Source organism: Candoia aspera, chromosome 4 (assembly GCF_035149785.1).
Source record: "Candoia aspera isolate rCanAsp1 chromosome 4, rCanAsp1.hap2, whole genome shotgun sequence".
Classification (NCBI taxonomy): domain Eukaryota; kingdom Metazoa; phylum Chordata; class Lepidosauria; order Squamata; family Boidae; genus Candoia; species Candoia aspera.
This window is the reverse complement of record NC_086156.1, coordinates 9,318,567-9,339,036: the sequence shown is the minus strand read 5'-3', so window position 1 is coordinate 9,339,036 and position 20,470 is coordinate 9,318,567. Positions and strand designations below refer to the sequence as shown.

Here is a 20,470-nt window from a genome sequence, read left to right as displayed (position 1 = left end):
ATGAACTGTAAACTAAGATTACTTTTGATCAAGTTAATTATAATAAAAGTAGAAGTTTTATTTTGATGGAAATCATGCTTGTGGTCTCTGGTATCTGCATATCCATTGATATAATCATGTGTTTTTAGGAATTATTTATTTACTAAAGAAAACATCTATGTTGCTAATTTTATTCCCAAATTCTAAAGGCTACACTTGCACAAAAACTCCTAAACCTATTTATCTAACTTGGCAAGTCCCCTTCAGAAACTGCAAATATGTTTGCAAAGTTCATTGAACTCTGGCAATTAAAAAAATGATTTAAGGTGCTTATCACAAAGACACTTGTACCTACTTATCTGAAATGAGCCAGGTTTTATCCTCTCAATGATCTTCTGCTTGTAAATTTTAATAATAAGTGGGAGGCATAAGTTAGGGCTTAGTTGCAAATTATATCTGATAGTCTCCGTATTGGTTTGACGTGATTAGGCTGTTTTCAGATTGCCACACAAGGTCCAAACTAAATTTTGTAGTCAGTGCACATCCCATGCAATTTCATTTATGTTCTTTCTGTGATTTTGGCTGCAAGTTTGCTATTTAGTTACATAAATATTTAGTTACATAAATATTCCTGTAGTTCCTTTGTATACATAACAAACTTTCTTCAGAGTTCTCATGAGTTGAAATACACATTAGGCTAACAATGTTACCATGTACAAGTTCAGATAAACGAAGTGCTTTCAGCAGGGAGCACATACTTAACCAGCTCTCTTCAGTAGGTTTCTGTAGAATTTGCCATAGCTTAGGACAACATGATTTTTCCCATAACTGATTTTTCTCAATTGACAGAATATTGTTAGGAAACATATAGATCAACTTAAAAAAGATAAAGTCTCCCTTGAGTTGAGTTTGACTCTGGTAAGTACATGGACACATCTACACTGTTTTCTTGGAAATAATTCAGAAGTAACTTGCCATAGATTTTTCTAGGTTTTGGTTTGTTTATTCTGATTTTTTATTCAGCCTACAGCCCTAAGAAAGCTAGCTTTTTTTAGATCAGGCAAGTAAGTTTGCTACCTGCTACCAACTGCTATGGACAACAGAAACTTTTATTATCCGACTTCTGAATCCCTGTAAGCAGAATAACAGCGGTATATTTATTCAGGTGTAAAAATTATTGCATAGAAAAGCCCTGCTAAATCAGGCTGGAGGTGAATGGCCTCAGAATGAAAATGCCAGTTCTTGTAGAGTTCATGTATCATTGCTGGGAATGACTTCAGTCTTTCCCTTGTTGTATCTCAGCCAATTTTTTTTGTAGCCATTATAATATCTAGCAAACTAAATTCTGAATAAAATTGTGGGTTCAGTTTGGCTTGAAATGCATGAGTCATAGAAGCAATCTCTTGTTACTTGCAAGTTCTTTCCAATAACAAAATAGGCTTTGCAGCAAACACTAAGCTCTATAAATGTATTTAAATTCTAGTTCAACTGTACTGCATTAAATTATGCCTTCATTGGATGAAATAAATTGCTGTTCAGTATGAGGTATGTTTGGTAGTTTATCTTGCCTCCATTTTTAAAATGTGTCTTAAATGTTTTTTGAGGAGGCAGTGTTGTTTTGTAAGTTCTACAGGTAAGCTATTAATTTCACAGTGGCAATCTTGTTCAAATGAATGAATGTGTGTGTGTGTGTGTGTGTGTGTGTGTTCTCTGCAAAATTTAACCCAAATCTAATCTATACTGGGTGAAAGTAGCTGGTGCAGCATAGCAGATAAGTGAATCTTTAGGTGAGATTTGAAATCCCAGTGATTAGATTTTTTTTCACTGTTAAAAAAATCCATCAATATGTTTTAACGATTGGCATTCAATTTTAAAGACTTCCAATAATTATTATGCCAGTGAAACAGTGATTTCTTATATTTGGGCCTTGTAATACTTGGATATCCCAGACAGAGAATTAATACTAAAGCAAGAAATTATGAATTGGAGTAGAAAGTTTTATTTCAGAGTGCAGGATGCCTGAGAAAGCCAGAATGGAACATAAAGCACTTCTATCTAGGCTTTGGAAAGGAGGTTTCCATGGGTGTGCTTACGGCTGTGTATTTTCCAGCTTCAGGGTCAGTGGTCCAGCCTCCAGCTGGGGCTCACTCAACCTTGGCTGGAGTCTAAATGAGTCAAGCTAAATATGGGAGGTGGCAGGGGAGGGGGGCAGGGCCTCTTAACACGAAAGAATGACTTGGCCTCCTGCCACATGCCTCTTTATCAGAACTGCTTGCCAGCTCCCTCTTAGTGCACTCACATATACACACCATGCTTTCCCATGCTTTTCAGTATATTTATAATATCCAGACTTTTTGCATTCAGAAGAACATGGAATGCAGTTCTGCAAAACTATCCAATCTCATATCTTGATTCTTTAAACATTCTACCATAGAACTGGATAGAAAGGATGCTTAGAAATTCCTTGGAATAAAATTAAGCTGGAAGCCTTCTTTCGTGTTTTCTGAAATAACATGAAATACTATGGTAATAACTTTGCTGCCAGCAGCTGAATAAGAAGCTTGCAATTACAGCACAAGGAAACCCTGACTGTGCAGTATAAAACTGTGATAATTACATCTGTCATATTTGTAGTTAGTACTCATTAAATTTCAGAGAAATCATCCAGTAGTAAATAATGGGCAATCTTTGCTTGTAAATCAGAGGTCATGAAAATAAATGGGAATTCTGTTTTTTCTCCTAGGGTGTTGGAGAGGGAAAGGGAAGAACATCAACTACTTTAAAAAATAAAAGCTGCTCCTCAGTTTGCTTGCTGTTGAAGCGGCCAGACTGAGAATGTGGATAGCATGACTTTTTTTTTCAAACACAGCATACTTTGTTTCAATATTGAGGATACATCCTGAGGATTGTCATGTCAATATAACTAAAATATACCATAATCATATTCAGAGGGTACTTTTCCAGAGTGTATGAATTAATGGCATCACTTACTCCCCTGTATTTAAAAATAGAAATGATACAAACACAGAAAATAGTTGATCTTTATTCTGATTTGTAAGAAAAATGGTTTTCTCTCTCTAAGCCCTCTCTTCTAAATTCCTCCCTTTAAGAACCTTAATGAAATGAAATAAACATTTTATTTTTTCTATTTTCTATGTCCCTTTTATTTTAAATGAAAGGGTACAAGTTCTGGGAACGTTTCCTTTATATCCTGTGTGATTCTATTATGTTTTAGGCTTAGTTTTACTTTCAGAGGGCTAAAACCATGTGTGATATATAGTCACATGAACGTGGAACCAAGACTACATCTGGGATTGCCAGTTTTGCTGACCAGGATTAATTTCAAAAATAGCCTTTATACATTTATGTAAATTACATAGAGAACATTCTTGGAATAAATGTATGTACTTCAAGTTAATATAAATGGGAAAGCTTACACATACACATGCACATGTATACCTAGTGATTTGCTACAAAATTGTCAAAAACTAAATAATTAAATGGAAGAAGACTGAATCTACCAGCAACTTAGTAACTAGAGGAGAAAAGAAAAGGTCCTAAACTGGTATGAAAGTGGAACGGTACAAAAAAGACATAATTTTTTGGATGGGGTATATTTTTTGCATTAAATTTTATCATTTGTTTATTTATTTAAATAATTTATACAACCACCCACCTCACAGCAGAAACTCTGGGCAATGTGGAAAGACTAAAAACCAACAGTAACCCATGACGCCCGAGGTAGATAATACATTCCAATCACAAAACCACATTAACAACAATCATGAAGCATCCACAGTATGTTGTTTGACCTTTTCTTGTTTTCCTTTTAATGCTGAGTATTTTGTTTTTAAAAATAGGTTTTTTTCAGTGTACATAAATATTCATGAAGTGTATGTTAAAACAGAAGGGTAAAATAACAGTGTCTCTATAAATAAGAATCTGAATTTATCACTCCAGCATAAACTTGTAGGCAACATAAACATGCAGTAAGAATTAACATCAGAATTTTAAAAATTCAAATATAATTTGCTATAATGAATTTATATCTGACATCTATTTTTAAATCATTTTAGGTCAGTTTTAAATAGTGGCCAAAAGAACTAATGTAACTTGGTGTTAAAACATCTTAGATTTATAGATGCTTCGGTATGATCCCTAAACGTAACACTCAGAATCATGTTGTATGGCAGAGATAGCTAAAATTAAAAATGTAATTGTGCTTTGTTTCAAATGATCTTTGATAATACTTACCAGGTAAAATGGTGGAAACACTAACTGCACATTAGCCCTCTCTCTGCCAGAATGATAAATGAGAATTTTGTGAGGGCAAAAAATAGATCATTTTTCTATTGTAACTATTTGGATTTATTTTATATTGCCTGAGCATCCTATATTTTTCAACCTGGAAAATAGTTGATACTTCTAATGAGCCAATTAAATTATTGTATTTCAACCTGAATCTTATATTTACTCCATAGTATGCAACTACATTTTAAAATGTTGTTAATGAAATTATAGGAATAGTGTCAGGCTTCTCTTGAGAACACTGGACTAGAGATTCAAGGCTCTGATAAATATATTTCATTTATTTGCATTTATTCTTTTTTTTAAATTAAACTGCCAAAAGCTGAACCCCCTGGATAGCTTACAATTCATTACTGAAAAGTTACAGTACAGTTGTATTCCAGTGTAATACACAACTGTGTACCAAATGCATGGCCTGTCTGCAGTGAAATCAGAGTTCAAATTCTTGTACTGTACCTTACCCTCCTGGCTGCACAGTGTAATGGAAGGACAGTCTCTACCTGTCTCTTGTAGCAATGGATCAGTCTGGTTTCAGGCTTTTTGCTTCTGACCGTGTAAGAACTGGCACTCATAGGTAGAGTGTACAATTCATCTGATAACAGTACTCATAAAAACACAGGGAATTAAAGCTGTGTCTGCGTACTAAGTGTAATATGGCCCTTGTTCTTCAGAATAATCCAGAGGACTTCATATGAGTTAACAATGATTTCCGGATAGTGGAAGAAGTTGTGCTTCGATGTTCAAAATACTAATTTCACTTAGCAATACATCTTTATTGTTTCTGTGCTCCAAGTTCTGAATGCCTGTAGGGACTGCTTATAAACTGACTCTTAAGCAGCCAAAACATGTATATATAAAATATTCCTTAGTTAATATTTCCAGATGGGTGGTATCAGTTTATTTTAATTTAAGGAAAACGACATCATTGGCATTAACACCCTATAGAAGCTACGGTGGTTCAAAAGATTTGGCTGAGGGTGTATTGGTTTAATTGTGTCTTTCTTTGCTCCAATACTGACGTGACTTTGGCCTGCATTGGTACATCCATCAATGCTGCTGCTGCCCTTCTCTGATTTTTTTCCACATCTGATTTAGAATGAATCATGCATGTGAATGCTACAACCAATTAACAAAGGTGCTTTGGATTTATCTAGTTGTGTGCAACTTTTTAATCCTACCTGTTTATGCAAGGGGCCAGGGTTAATTAAAGAGTTCCATTATTTTGCATTATTTTACCTATTTTGAATATTACACTGACATACTCTATTCAGATATTTATAATGAAGCATGTATGATAGTTTTATTCTCATCTATCCTGTGGAGAAATTGCACTGAATGGGAAGGCAAAGTTTGTACCTGCCTAGCTCATTCTTTCTGCAGTTGAATGAATAAGGATCATTGAAGATAAAACTATCTATTCCTCTCAGTACTAGTTGCTGACAAATATGAGCAAAACTGATGATATGCTCACATTCTGTTCTCAGAGGCTTCTGATTGGCCATTGTGGGAATAATTATTTGGATTTAATAGCTATTTGGTCTTGTTCAGCATGGTTCGTATATTCTTCATATCAATGTGGGACAGTCAGGATGGAGTATAGTACCACCCCATTTATAATTTTCAAATTCATAATTAGAAAGGACTGTTATTTTTTGTTTCTGCTTTCTTCCTATCAGTTGCAGATCCTTAGCCTAAACTTTTTGAAATCTTTCCCAATTTTATTTTATTAATGTCTGCCTCCTTGCCGTGATATCTCTTAGTTATGATCCTGTTAATGGATTCTTTCTTAGCCCTTGTCCAACAGACTAATTTTCTTCTACTATCCAGTCACAAGTATAAATGCTAGGCTAGAAATGCATATACTGATTTTTTTTTTTAATGGACCAGCAGGGTTTACAGCAGCCTGTATCAAAGTAAGAGTATGCATTTTAACAATAATTAATCCCAAACCAGTCAGGTTGAACTATTTTGCTAAATTTGCCAAGCATGCAACATCATTTTTTGCTACTATTGTACATGTAAAAGTCATGGGATCTGAAATAGCTTTATAGGACTAGACTATAAGGATCTGAAGTAAAATTTTAGAACCCTTCTGTTCCCAAATTCCTTCTTGAAATGTTAAAATAAGCAAGTTACTAGATTATTTTAATGATGGCGGGAGACTTCAAACTCACATACTAGCATAAAGGAAACCCTTTTCCATTTTGAATAACTCCTATATTATGTGGAAGAGGTTATCAGAAGGAGAGAGGGTAAGAGATTAAAACCTCTCCAACTTGTACAGTACTTCCATCCACATTGAGGGCTTGTGTTCTTACTGGAGAGTGGCAGCACAATAAGCATTTAGTATATCATGCAGTTGGGCATCACAATAGTAGTCTACTGGCATGTGTTACATGTAGTACTTGTAAATAGATAGTGACTCAGTTCTTTGCTACAGTCAGCAGTCCTAACCTGTCTGCTTTTACAAGCAGCTTCAGAAAATATGTCCTAAATTAGGACTCTGTGACTGAATACACAGATTAAAAACAGTAATAATGGAGTCATAGCAGAACGCCTTAAAATTCCATTTTGTGTCATTTTGTCATTAAATTTTAGATAGAGAGAATGGCTCAAGGAAAAGGGTTCAATTTTTTTGTTTTTCTCTCAGTACAGCTGCTGCTAAGAAACCAGCAACTTCTCAGAACATTTTAGTTGTTTTGTTTTTAGGGATTCCACAGAGAAATCTTGCATCTAATACGTAGCTTGGCTCTTAAAATTACTTGGTTGACTGCTTTAATTTTGATTTTGCAAAGATTCCATTGGTTTATTAGATGCTTTCATCTGTTTTTTTTAGTATTAAGCTTAGTTGTGTTTTGGGCATGTAATTAGCTCAGTTGTTCAATGAGGTGTAGTGTTCTCGTAACTATAAGCAGAATATTGGCCGTGCTCCTATATGTGTGTACATACTAATTCTTTTAAGAGTTACTCCCAATGGTTTTTTGTTGCTTTTATTGTGGTTAAATTCCCATCCACTGATCTTGTCCTTATTAGAGAATGGGGCCAGAGATTTAGGGCCTGAAAACACACCCATCAGTTTGAAAACTGTCATTGTAGCCACCTAAGATCCTATTTACTCTTCATGGCTTTGTTTCAGAGGATTCCTTTTTTTCTGCTCAGCCACTCTTTGAAGCAGATGTAATAATTAAACTCTTTAAGCAGAACTTCCTCTATTGAAGGTTAGAAGCCTATATTTTAAACAAATGAACTAAGCAGAAAAGGCTAGGATTGAGGTTTTTTCCTTCAATTCTGCTTTGTTTTTATGTGCTTGTGCCCTTGAGTGCTATGATGGAAATAAAAGAAATACTTAAATGTGCCCTGCATTCCTAATGCTCAGTACTGAAAAATGGTTGAAGTGGCTTCTACGTTGCTATGAGACTAACAAACCCTTGAGTAAATGCATTTTGCCAGCAAATGCTCCTTAAATGATCTCATACTGCAAATTTAGAACATAGATTGTTAATTGTTGGGTATCTTAATATTAGAGTAGTAGCACTAATTTGTTTAGGAAAAGTGCTCCTTTAATAAATACAAAGCTTTTGCTTTCTTCAAGTAATAGCAGAAGTGCTTTCCTAGTTAATTTAGTTCACAAATATAATCCAAAATGTCAGAATTTAGTTTTCTCTTGTTGAACACTTTTAATTAGGTTCTCCCCATTCCCTACTTTCTTCACAGATGGACCATGATCCTAGAAACCCTGCATATATAGCTTCTCAGGGTGCATTGCCTTCTACTGTCACAGACTTCTGGCAGGTAAATGTTGCTATTAATTGAATTTCTTTGCAAATTCAATTAATAAATTAATAAATTTGAACTTTGCATTTAAATCATGTGATGTGAATTTCCAGCAGAGTAACAACATAAAGTAGCTAGTGTATGTATGTAATTATGTGTTTATTGACGTGGACTTATTTCAGAGTATGCTGTATTGATGTGGAGGAAGGAAATCATCAGATCAAAACATGCCCTCCCTGGTCACAATCAAGTTTTTTCTAAGAACAGTGAGGAATTTCATTAAGTATGTAACTGAATTACTAGAATTATTAGTATGACCTTTTGAAGCAAAGCTAACCACAGGTATATGAAATAAATAGAAGAATATTTTAATTGTCATTTGAGATATCTGAACCTAGCACAAGTGATAGAAGAAAGTCAGAAAAATGGACACAACAGGATACATAACGAAAAGCTTTGCTCAATTATATTTAGTTTTATTCTAATGGAAAAATATGGAGATACAGGTAGTTCTCACTTAACAACAGTAACTGGGACCTGCAACTCCACTCCTAAGTGATGTGGTCATAAAGCGTGAAGTCACATGACTGCGCCAACTTATGACGGCAGTTGCAGCAGTTCTGGTTGCTATAATTAAGCAAATCTTGCAGCATTGTTAAGCATGATATCACCATTTGTGACCTCTTGCCAGCTTCCCCATTGACTTTGCTTGTTGGAAGCCGGCAGTGAAGGTCACAAATGGCAATGACATGACCGCAGGACACTGTGACCGTTGTAATTGTGACCCAGTTGCCAAGCATCCAAATTACAATCACGTGATTGTGGAGATGCTGGGACAGCTTCAACTATGAGTACCAGTCATAAATCCTCTCATTCAGCACCATTGTAACTTCAGACAGTTGCTGAATGAGTGGTCATTAAATGAGGACTACCTGTATACACAGACAAGTAATTGGGGCTTGGAAGCTTTGGAGAGATTAATGGCAATGCTAAGTGGCATGCTTCACATACTCTGGATTGCTTCAATCATAGTACCAAACTCTGATTCAAAGATATATGAGGAAAAGCTATGCTTTGCACACCCCTCTTTCTCTTACCACATCTTACTCTTTTATAAATCATAGTTTGATATAACAGCCAAACTGTACAAGCTGTTGTTTGAGCAGTTGGTAGTTGCTCACAGGCTAAAACTACAATCCCAGTTCAGATGGCTTAGCACAACACTTTGAAACAAAAAGGTAAATTGTTTGGGAGGTTGCATAATAACTTAAATATATTATTCAATTTGTAGCCTATGTTGAGAGCCAGTTTGGTGTAGTGGTTAAGGCTCCAGGCTAGAGAGCAGGAGACCAGGAGTTCTAGTCCTGCCTTAGGCACAAAGCCAGCTGAGTGACCTTGGGCCAGTCACTCTCTCTCAGCCCTAGGAAGGAGGCAATGGCAAACCACTTCTGAAAAACCTTGCCAAGAAAACTGCAGGGACTTGTCCAGGCAGTCTCTGAGAATCGGACATGATTGAATGGATTAAAAAAAAATCTTATGTTGGGATAGGCAGTACTGGGCAGAAATCAACTACATGGTGAAATTCAGTTAGTGGAAAAAGATGTACTTTCTTCTCATTTCCTGTCCTATCCTTTCTTGCTACTATAAAAATTGATTTTCAGCATTCAAATGGTCTCCTGGTTAATGATTACAAATAGCTGCATCCACAGAAATTGTCCTCTTTCATTATTCTGGCAAAAGTGGTGTCATGGTATAAGCTCCATCTCTGTTGGGCACGCATGCAACATTACAGCACATATACAAGAAGGGTGAGGTTTGTGCCATGAAGCTGCTAGCATCAATGTGTCTCTTCTTGTCCACCCCATCCCACAATCAGCCCTGATTATGAAAATTCAAATCTAACACATCTGTAGGATACCAGGTGGGCATTGGCTGCATTATGGGAGTTTTCACATAGTCATAATCTCAGAAGATACATGAATGTAACCTTTTTTGGGGTATAGTCCTGAGAACTAAGAGAAAGATATTTGTTCTTCCTCCTGCAAAGACATTTTGATATGCAGACTAACATTCTATGTTGATCTGGCTGAATTCTAAATTGTACAGTCTCTGATTGCTCAGAATCGCACAAAAACTTTCTACTAGCAAATTGGGAGAGTTGAATAGGGTTTTAAGTTTTAAGTTCCTAATTTATTTTTAGGTAAGAGTTTATAATATATTGCCTTTGATTCAAGAACACAGTAGATTTTTAAAATAAGGGAAGGGAAGCCTATGTTCCTCAAATTTTTACTGAGCTTCATCAACCCTGAACACCACCTGTACTGCCCGAGGGGATGGGTGCTTGAATTCAGGAAGAAACTGGAACAGAACATCTTGTACCTCCCTTGATTTAAAGTTACATTTAAGTACGTTTTTGCCCAAAAGAAACCCAAGAAAAGTGGTTCCTAACAATTAAATATCTCAAAGAGGAGGATATGCGTGCTTGGTACATTCCTTCAGCTAGCCATGAGTAGTTCTATAGCTGTTAAGGCAGGACAACTCAGAAGAATGTTCTGCTTCACATCTTCCCTTCTAAGTTTCCCCAGGTCAAGCAGGATGAATCATTGAGTCAGATGTCCATGCAAGAGATTCATAGTCCCTGGTATATATTTTCTAATTATTCCTACAGCTGAACATATATAATGGTCTGGCTGGCTTTCTATTTTACTGGGGAAAACATGGGAAAGAGCAGTAAGCCTTTGGCTTTCTGTTTACTTATCCTTGAGCAACTGTTATCCGAGACAGGGGGTGAGTGAATGAATACGTCTGACTTCTCTGTGTGGAGTCTGATATGCAGTAAGTCAGGAATCTACAGAATGGAAGTAGGCAGTGGGAAGCATTATTACGTTTTGAGGACAGTGAAAATAGGAGAATTACTTGCTATTTTGTTCATTTTAAAAACTAATTTCAAATGACTTTCACAACAGCTTTCACAAGTCTTTTGCTTCTATAATTGTTCATTTTTCTCCATTTTGTACTATTTATTCCGGTTAATCTACAGGAAAAATGGGATTAAATTCTGCTTTTGGGTCTTGCTACATAGTTTTCCCTCCTCCCCAATGCTTTGATTTGTAGTCTGGATTAATTTGTGCACCTTAGTTTCCCTTTTGGCCCAAAAGATTGTTCTTGGAGAGCAGTGAAATGTGACTTACATATTTGGGTTTTTATCCCCCATTCTTTGATTTGAATTCAATATCTAGTTGACTATACCCACTGTTAAGCCAGTTGCCATTGCAAACAGTGTTCATATAAGGCTGTAGTCCTAAACATATTAGGTTAACCCAGATCTATTTACTAAACACTTTAGAATTACGTTACACATGAGTTTAAAATGGAAAGTTAAATGAATGCTTAATATTTGGTTTAAAAACAATTATTAAATTCAAAATGGACAGTATTGCTTGGCTTGAACATATAATGTGCACAAGCATATTCCAGTGATGATTATGCTACATAGCTTAGTTGATAACCTAACCCAGCCTTCTCCAGGATGTTTTGGATTACAATCATTCTTGATCGTTGCTGGTTGATAACGAATATAATTCAAAGCACCAGAGGGCCCCGCAACTGCAACCTACAACCTTAACAAAAGGCTGCAACCTGCAGCTGAGTCAAACATGTCATCAAGTAACAAGTTTTTGAAAAGCATTTAAAATAGATGCTTCGTAACCTGGATTAGAATGAATGTACACCATTAAAGCAGCCCCATCTTTTGCAAGGCTCACACAACTACTTTCAAAGATGTCACTAATTGTCTTTGTGTCTATGTACATGCACAGTCATCACTTCCACAGGACCATCAGTGAAGCAAAGTAGCTGTACCTGAAGCTGTCAAAGTGCTAAAGGTTATGAGTTGCATGCACTGTGTGACGCTTTTTACTACATCTAATTAGAAACACGAGATACATTGTAGGCATTACTTCTCTGAGCTAAATGAAAATGAAGGAAACAATGTATGTTTTTTTGTATTCTTTGGAAATTTTAAAGTAGCCCTAAAGAAAATTTTAAGGTAGCCTTAATTTCTATAGCTGCTAAACAAAAATTAATGCTCATCAACATTTATTTGTGTACACCATAATATTTGCTTGTCTTAGTTTCATTTGTACATTTATCCAGTGTGATATTTCATGGTCACAGGCTGACCCCATATTTTTTTCTCTGGACTAACAAAGTACAAATTGGTAATAAGGTGTAATCTGTGTAACACAGGAGTCTTCTAAATAAAAAAAATAGGGCATAAATTATGATAGTAGGAATGATGATATACATCCTGGCATAAAGAACACCACAAAATTTAGCTTTTCTGAATGCTTGAATTTGAATATCTAGAATACTATGGAAAATGACATTTCTCTCTGTTCTCTGATTATCTGAACATGTTGAAAAACTCAGACATTTATTAGGTATGAAGTTCAAATTTAAGTTAGAAAAATTATATTCTAGGCTAATTAAATATAAAATTTTGCAACATCAGTAATTGCCTTATATTACTTTAACATTCTAAAGCAATAAATGGGCTATGGCAAAGCAGAACTTTAGGCATACAAATCCCAAACTTCGGATAGTGCTACCGTCTTTTACTAACAAGAGCTTATGGTAATAAAAGTATCTTTCCCAAAGTGCTTCAACCGCGTGGCAAACTCCTCTTGACTGACAGATGCTGCCTGTGCATTCTGTGCCTGGGAGAGGCTCGCATTGTTGATATTTGGCCACACTGCCACTGTTTACAGAACAAGCAAACTGTTCCTCATCAAGGCTTACAGCCTTATGTGGAATGGGTGTTTTGGCTACAAGCCCTTCACCTCAACATCAGCCCTGGCAACAGTTCTAGTCAGTGTGACTCAGATTCTGAACTCAGTAGAGAACATGACATCTGTCTAGGAGTCAAGGTTAGAAACCATAGTTTGGGCTGTAATCCTCTTAACATCTGCTGAGGCCAATTTACTCCTTTCATCTTTATATCACTGTAACCAAGTTAAATTGAAGGATCCATTCTTAAATGTCTTACATCAGAGTCAAACAAGCAATCCCTGTATGCATTCAGGATTCTGTCATTCTAAAATGGTAGTTTTTCCCATATATGGAGAGGGAGACTAAGATGCAGTGTCATTTTCAGATAAATAATCCCAGAGGTATAATAAGGCAGGCTATATCTTGTTCCTGGATTGGATTCCTTTTTTAAGGGATACAAGGAAGAAGTTACTGAGTGTGGTGGGTAGTATCTTAAATATAACGTTTAATGTTCTTGCCCTAGGAAATGAATGCATGTTAGACTGTTTCAGATAATATAATCCAGAAGGGTTGTAATTTTTCTGCTTATGTTATGGACCTCTCAAATGCCACCCCCTCCCCATTTATTTATTTATTTAATATCCCACCTTCATTATTTTTATAAATAACTCAAGGTGGCAAACATAGCAAATACTCCTTCCTCTCCTATTTTCCCCTTACACTATGCTATGCTATGCTATGCTATGCTATGCTATGCTATGCTATGCTATGCTATGCTATGCTATGCTATGCTATGCTATGCTATGCTATACATACTATGAATGTAATAATCACAAGGACCGAATCTGACCGAACACAAGCTAGAGCCGCTATTACCTTGTGGCGATAAGAGCGGCGAAACAGCAGTATTTCTCCGCTCTTATTTCATCCGCAGATTGCCGTCCAACAGCCCTGTTTAAGATCACACGCACCCTTTTGGGGAAGGTGGGCCCAGTGACCCACCTACAGGGCTGTGCAGAAGAGTTTTCTGAGCATCTGCAGGATAAAATCACTCAGATCCATTCCAAGTTAGACTCCATGTGTGAAGCAGGGTCTGAGGAGATGCCGAGGGAACGTTTTAACCTTGTTATCTGGGAGCAGTTTGATCCTGTTGGACCCAAGGAAGTGGACAGGGTCCTCCAGATTGTGAATGCCACCACCTGTCATTTAGATCCATGCCCCTCCTGGCTGGTGAAGGCAGCTCGGGAGGTGTCGTGTGGTTGGGTCCAAGCGATGGTAAATACATCCTTGAGTGAGGGGATGTTTCCGGCTGCCTTTAAAGAGGCACTGGTGCACCCCCTCCTCAAGAAGCCATTGCTGGACCCAACTGTGCTGGACAATTTTCGTCCAGTCTCCCACCTCCCCTTTTTGGGGAAGGTGGTTGAGAAGGTGGTGGTGTTGCGACTCCAGAGGATCCTGGATGAAATGGATTATCTGGACCCCTTTCAGTCAGGTTTCAGGCCAGGATATGGGACAGAAACTGCATTGCTCGCACTTACGGATGATCTCTGGTGGGAGCGGGATGGAGGCAGTGCATCCATCCTCGCTCTCCTTGACCTCTCAGCGGCTTTTGATACCATCGACCATGGTATCCTTTTGGGACGGCTCAGGGAGTTGGGGGTGGGCGGCGTAGTTTTGCGCTGGTTCACCACCTTCCTCCAGGGCCGGTCCCAATCGGTGGTGATAGGAGGGGAGAGATCCGACCCTCGACTCCTCCATTGTGGGGTGCTGCAGGGTTCAGTTCTCTCTCCTTTCTTATTTAGCATCTACATGAAACCACTGGGTGAGATCATCCGTCACCACGGGATGATGTATCATCAGTATGCTGATGATACCCAATTATACATCTCCATCCCGGGTGAGGTAAGTGATGCAGTGACTGCCCTTTCTCAGTGCCTGGGGGCTGTGGGGGTCTGGATGGGGAACAACAGGCTTCAACTGAACCCTGGTAAGACAGAGTGGATGTGGATTGATGGCGCCTTGTTTTCCGGGAAATTGTCATCTTTAGTTCTGGATGGGGTTGCACTGCCCCAGACAGACTCAGTGCGTAATCTGGGGGTTCTCCTGGACTCACGACTCCTGCTCAAAGAGCAGGTGGCAGTCATGGCTAGGAGGGCCTTTGCTCAACTTCAGGTTGTTGGCCAGTTACGCCTGTTCCTGGAACTTGAAGCCCTCCAAACAGTCACTCACGCCCTGGTCATCTCCCATATAGACTATTGCAATGCGCTCTACATGGGGCTACCCTTGAAGAGTATCTGGAAGCTTCAGCTGGTCCAGAATGCAGCTGTGCAGGCCATTTTTGGTGCTCCTGTCGGCACATACAACACCGTTGCTGCATGAGCTGCGTGAGTTTGCTTCTGGGTCCAATTCAAGGTGTTGGTTATCACCTTTAAAGCCCTACATGGCATGGGGCCAGGTTACCTGAGGGACCATCTCATCCCCATTACATCGGCCCGCCCCACCCAATCAGAGAGGGCATGTTGCAGACCCCGTCCGTAAGAGAATTTCATCTGGCGGGATCCAGGAAACGGGCCTTCTCTGCAGTGGCCCCTGCCCTCTGGAACATCTTGCCCCTGGAGGTGAGGCAGGCCCCTTCACTCCTGACCTTCCGGAAGGCCCTGAAGACTTGGTTCTGCCGTCTCGCCTGGGGCGGGAAAGTGAACAACCATTCTTGGGGGTGGCTCGCACCCTAGAGTCCCTCCCACCAGCCTGGATTTTATACCTTCTTGGATTTTATATTTATTTATTGTATTTTATAATAATTATGATGTGGCTGGTTTTATGAGACTTTAATGTTTATGTTTGGAGTTTGATTTTATTGTAAACCGCCCAGAGTCACTCTCTTGGGGGAGATGGGTGGTAATTAAATTTGAATAAATAATAAATAAATATATAAATAAACCCACTATCAGTAGCTAACAAAGAGTCGAATGGGGTCATTTGCATTAGTGAAAGAAATATATACAGCTGGAAAACTTGTATTACCCAGATACTACCTCAAGGAAATAGGGTAGGAGATAATTCTGTTTTAAGTTTGGGAGAATTATAGGCATTAAAGTGTTAAACATAGTTGCAGTGGAAGTCAAAGAATTGCGTTGCTAACTTTGAGTGTCAGGTGCTTCATAAAATGACATGTAAGAAATACTATACTCCAGGGTAACTTAAAATTGTTTGTTTAAATTAACTTCATTTGGAGTGATGCTCGAAGGAAATTTTAAGAGATTTAAGGCAGCTTCTCTAATGAAATGTTACATTTTTTAACCAATAAGAAGGGTTGCCAAACTGTAAGAATTCCTTTTCCTTTCTATGAATAAGTAGGCTCTCATAATGTTACACTTGGGTGACACAAGCAACTGCTGGATGATTAGTTTATGACCTAGATCATTGTGTTTTTATTGCACTCATAAAAACCGTGTTTCTCCTCATTTTCGTAATGGCTTCATTGAGCTGCTGTATCTTCTAAAGGCACATTAAATTGTCACATGATGGAAAAACCAACTAGTCTGTCCAATCTTTTATATGTGCATGTGTGTGTTTAGCACTAATAGCTTAAAAATAAGATGTATAGTTTAGAATTCTTTGAAGTGTGTAAATTAATGAAACTAGGTGTAGTTTTTGAAATTTTTGTGTTCTATTCTTGTGCAATTAATATTGGTTATGAAGGCAGAAAGCTGATTCTTACACAGTATTTACTGCTGTACATGTAACGTAATTTATTTATCATATTTATGTAGCTGCCCATCTCACAGAAAAGCGACTCTAGATGGCGCACAATAAAAACAATAGTAAAATCAAAATATTAAAACAAGTACAATTAAAAAGACATCAGCAATATTATTAATAGCAACGTATCAGAGAAAAATTGGTGCTAAAAACAATACAGCCATCTCATTAGATTACCATTTCCTTGAGATCCCCAAGCTGGCTGACACAGCCATATTTTGAGGGACTTCTGGAAGGATATCAAAGATGAGACCAATCTCACCTCTGGTGGGGTGATGTTCCACAGGGTGGGCACCATGGCAGAAAAGGCCCATCTCCTGTGTCCCACCAGATGAAACTCTTTTGCAGACAGGACCCACAGCATACCTCTTCTGCCAGACCTGATGGTATGGGCAGACGTAATCGGGGGCAGGCGGTCCCTCAAATAAACCAACCTCATGTCATGAAGGGCTTTAAAATAAAAATAAATAAGTCAAAAACTGCACCTTGGATTGGATCCAGAAGGAAACTGGCAACCAGTGCAGCTCTCAGAGCAGAAGTATAACGTGCCATTCTAGAGGCAAACATAACTGTCTACACTGATGCATTTTGCACCAGCTGAAGCTTCTTTTCAAGGACAGCCCCATGTAGTCTGCATTGTAGTAGTCCATCTGGGAGGTGACCAGGGCATGAGTGGCCGTAAGCAGAGCCTCCCAATCCAGGAATGAGAGCAACTGGAGCACAGCCACAAAGCTGTGCAAAAGCCCTAAAGCAGGAATTGCCAGTTTAGGAGGACCTCCAGGTTGCACACCAGGTCTGTTTGGTGCAGTGCAACCCCATTCAGTACCAAATATGGCATTATCCCTGAACCAGATGGCCCCGAAACCCAATGCCAGTCTTCCCAGGGTTCAGCTGAAGCCTGTTGTTCCCTATCCAAGCCCCTGCAGCCTCCAGGCACCAGAATAGGACATCAACAGCATCGCTTAATTCACCAAGGACAGAGAGGTATAGTTGGGTATCATCAGCGTACTGATACTTCACCCCATGTGATGGATGATCTCACCCAGCAGCTTCATGTAGGTGTTGAATTGAAGGGGGGAGAGCATCGAACCCTGAGGGACCTCAGCAGGGGTCGAGGGCAGGATCTGTCCCCTCCAGTTACCACCAACTGGAATCAACCCCAGAGAAAGGAGAACCAGCACAATACAGTGCCACCCTACCCCAATCCCCAGACCCAATCCAGAAGGATAGCATGGTTAATGGTATCGAAGGCTGCTGAGATATCAAGCAGAGCAAGGATGGATGCACAGCCTCCATCCTGCTCCCATCAAAAATAATCCAAAAGCACAACCAATGCTGTTTCTGTCTCATACCCAGATCTGAATCCTGACTGAAAGGGATCCCGATAATCCACTTCATCCAAAGTTCTCTGATGCTGCTGTGCAAACACATTCTCATTCACTTCCCCCCCCCGCAAAAGGGGGGGTTAGATACTGGACCAAAGTTGTCCTGCATGCAATTATGTAACTCACAGCGAAGAACCCCAGCGATCATTGTCCATACAGCAATGGTTTCTTGAGGAGGGGGTGGACTAGTGATGGTTCCTTAAGGGGCAGACAAACAACCTCCTCACTCAAAGAATTCGCCATTGCCAGAACCCACCCTCACAATACCTCCCTGGCAGCTTTAGTTAGCCATGAGGGTCATGGATCTAAAGAGCAGGTGGCTGAGCTCTCAGTCATAAGGACCCTGTCCACTTCCTCAGGCCCAACAGGTTCAAACCGTTCCCAGATAACAAGGCAAGACTCTTCCCTGGGCATCTCCCTAGGACCTGCAAAAATTATCAGTACTCATTGGCTGGATTCCTTGGGTCAGTGGTGGAGGCACGTTGTGTGAACCCATTAAGCAAGAGAAGGGGAACAGTTTTAATCTAAATCTGTGTTGGGACGATAAGTTCCCAGTCACCTGGGTTATATGAACCCCAAATCCTAATCAGTGGGTAATACTCAATTCCACACCTCAGGCCTCTAAAGAAAAGAGATGGAGTTGTTGAACTGCTATGAAAACCCAAGTGCTCCATTATGAAACTCACAGTGAAGAACCCCAGCAACTATAAGATGCTCTTCTCAAATATTGATGGGTTGCATTGCCTAAGCCACACTCACTGCTGCTTCCCTGGCCAAGGAGGAAGAAGCAGCCATTTCTGTGCCAGGAAGGGGGTCAAAACAGGAAATATGGTAGGCACAGTATCCCAACCAAAACCCCACCCCTTTATATGTGCATGCAATATCGACGCATGTGCAAAAAGAGTAGGGTTCTGGTCATATTGCTGTGATCACTGTCGTACCTGTTTTGATACACACACACATTGCAGATGGGAAGATGTCATGACATAATGAAGTGTGGTCCATACTTTCCTAACATAAGGACCTCTGGGAGGCAGGACTAATGGAAGGGGGAACAGGTTCTGCATATCCCCAAAGCGTGGTCCTTGGGATTGTGTGCTGCCAGATTCAATGGTATGGAGCTGTGATTAAGCTAGATAATGGTATGGAGCTATGATTAAGCTAGATAATGGTATGGAGCTATGATCAGTGTCTGACTGGGGTAGCATGTTGTGTGAGCACAGCTAAAAATTTCAGTAGAATTGGAAAATCTGTTGCAGAGTTGAGGATAGGCCGGATAAGTTGCAAAAAATAAAATACGTTAATTTCAAGCATTGCTGTATTTGTATGTTTCTTAGCCTTTGCTTAATGCTATCAAATATTTTAAAGAAAATACTTGTTTAAAAATATCCTGTAAATAAATCAAATGAAATTAAGGCAAGCATAAATCTGCAAGGCACAAAAAAGGAAACTTTTAATTGAACATAACCTCTCTGTGCTGTTTATCTAAATACCCTATTTTTCTTGTTTACTCTATTTACATCTCAATGCAATTGCTTATAAACATTTCTGTGAAATAAATGTAACCCTTTGCACAAAGATCAATTTCCTTTTCATGAGGTAATTTTATATGCTAATAAAAAGACAATCAAAACTGCATGCAAATATAGCGTCAAAGTATGCCATAATAATGAAGAGTTTAATGATTACACAGATCCTTAAGAATTCAGTGGAGGGTTTTGTTCAACAACTGTCTGGATATACAATCCTGGCTTGTTTTAGTGCTTCTCTAATAACATCCTTCAAACCTTTAACTGTCTTGGATTTTTTTTTCCACTTTAATCTAGCAGAATAATTAAATAGTTGAAATTGCACTGTTCTCATATATTGGTAATAGCTATGTATTTTGAGGAAATATATAAACTAGAGAGTTTGCATTATCTTTATATGCTATTATTTTATCTGTCGAAACAAATCCAGTAAAACCTGTTGCTTCTTTGCTTATGAGTAGACTTGCTGACTTCTGTTAGCATGATTTAGGCTCATTTTTGGGGGGAGAAGCAATGTGAATATCCTTAATCTTATTAAGCTGTTGTATTAGCTTGTTATTCTTTACCATTATAAGTGGCTAAAGGATACAAACTGAACATGCATGCAGCATTTCAGCTGGACTTACCATGGCAGAAATTACCATGGTAATTAACTACATGTATCCATATTAGTTTTTCTTACAGTAAACAAATATGACGCAGCAGACCTTTTAAATCAGTATCTAGTGTGTATTTTTTCTAAATTAGAAATGTAAATATGGAAAAGGACAGAACGTAATTTTAAAGATAAGCATTAAATCTATTTTAGAAGTATTTGTAGAAATTCTTTGGAGATTCTTAATATTTCATGTGAACATACAAGATACAATTCCAGTTTATTCAAAGATTTGGAAGCAGCTGCACAGAAAAATGTCTAATGAAAATGAAATACGTTTCCTGTGAATGGAATAAATTTCAATTGTG

General features: G+C 38.5%; 1 protein-coding gene across 1 annotated transcript in view; it reads left to right on the top strand.

The window, feature by feature from the left end:
- Window positions 1-20,470, top strand: part of PTPRN2 (protein tyrosine phosphatase receptor type N2) — a 666,056-nt gene that overhangs the window by 600,492 nt on the left and 45,094 nt on the right. The window contains exon 17 of the mRNA XM_063301899.1: window positions 8,002-8,079. Within this exon, the coding sequence (XP_063157969.1) occupies window positions 8,002-8,079 (78 nt within the window). The remainder of the gene's footprint in view (window positions 1-8,001; window positions 8,080-20,470) is intronic.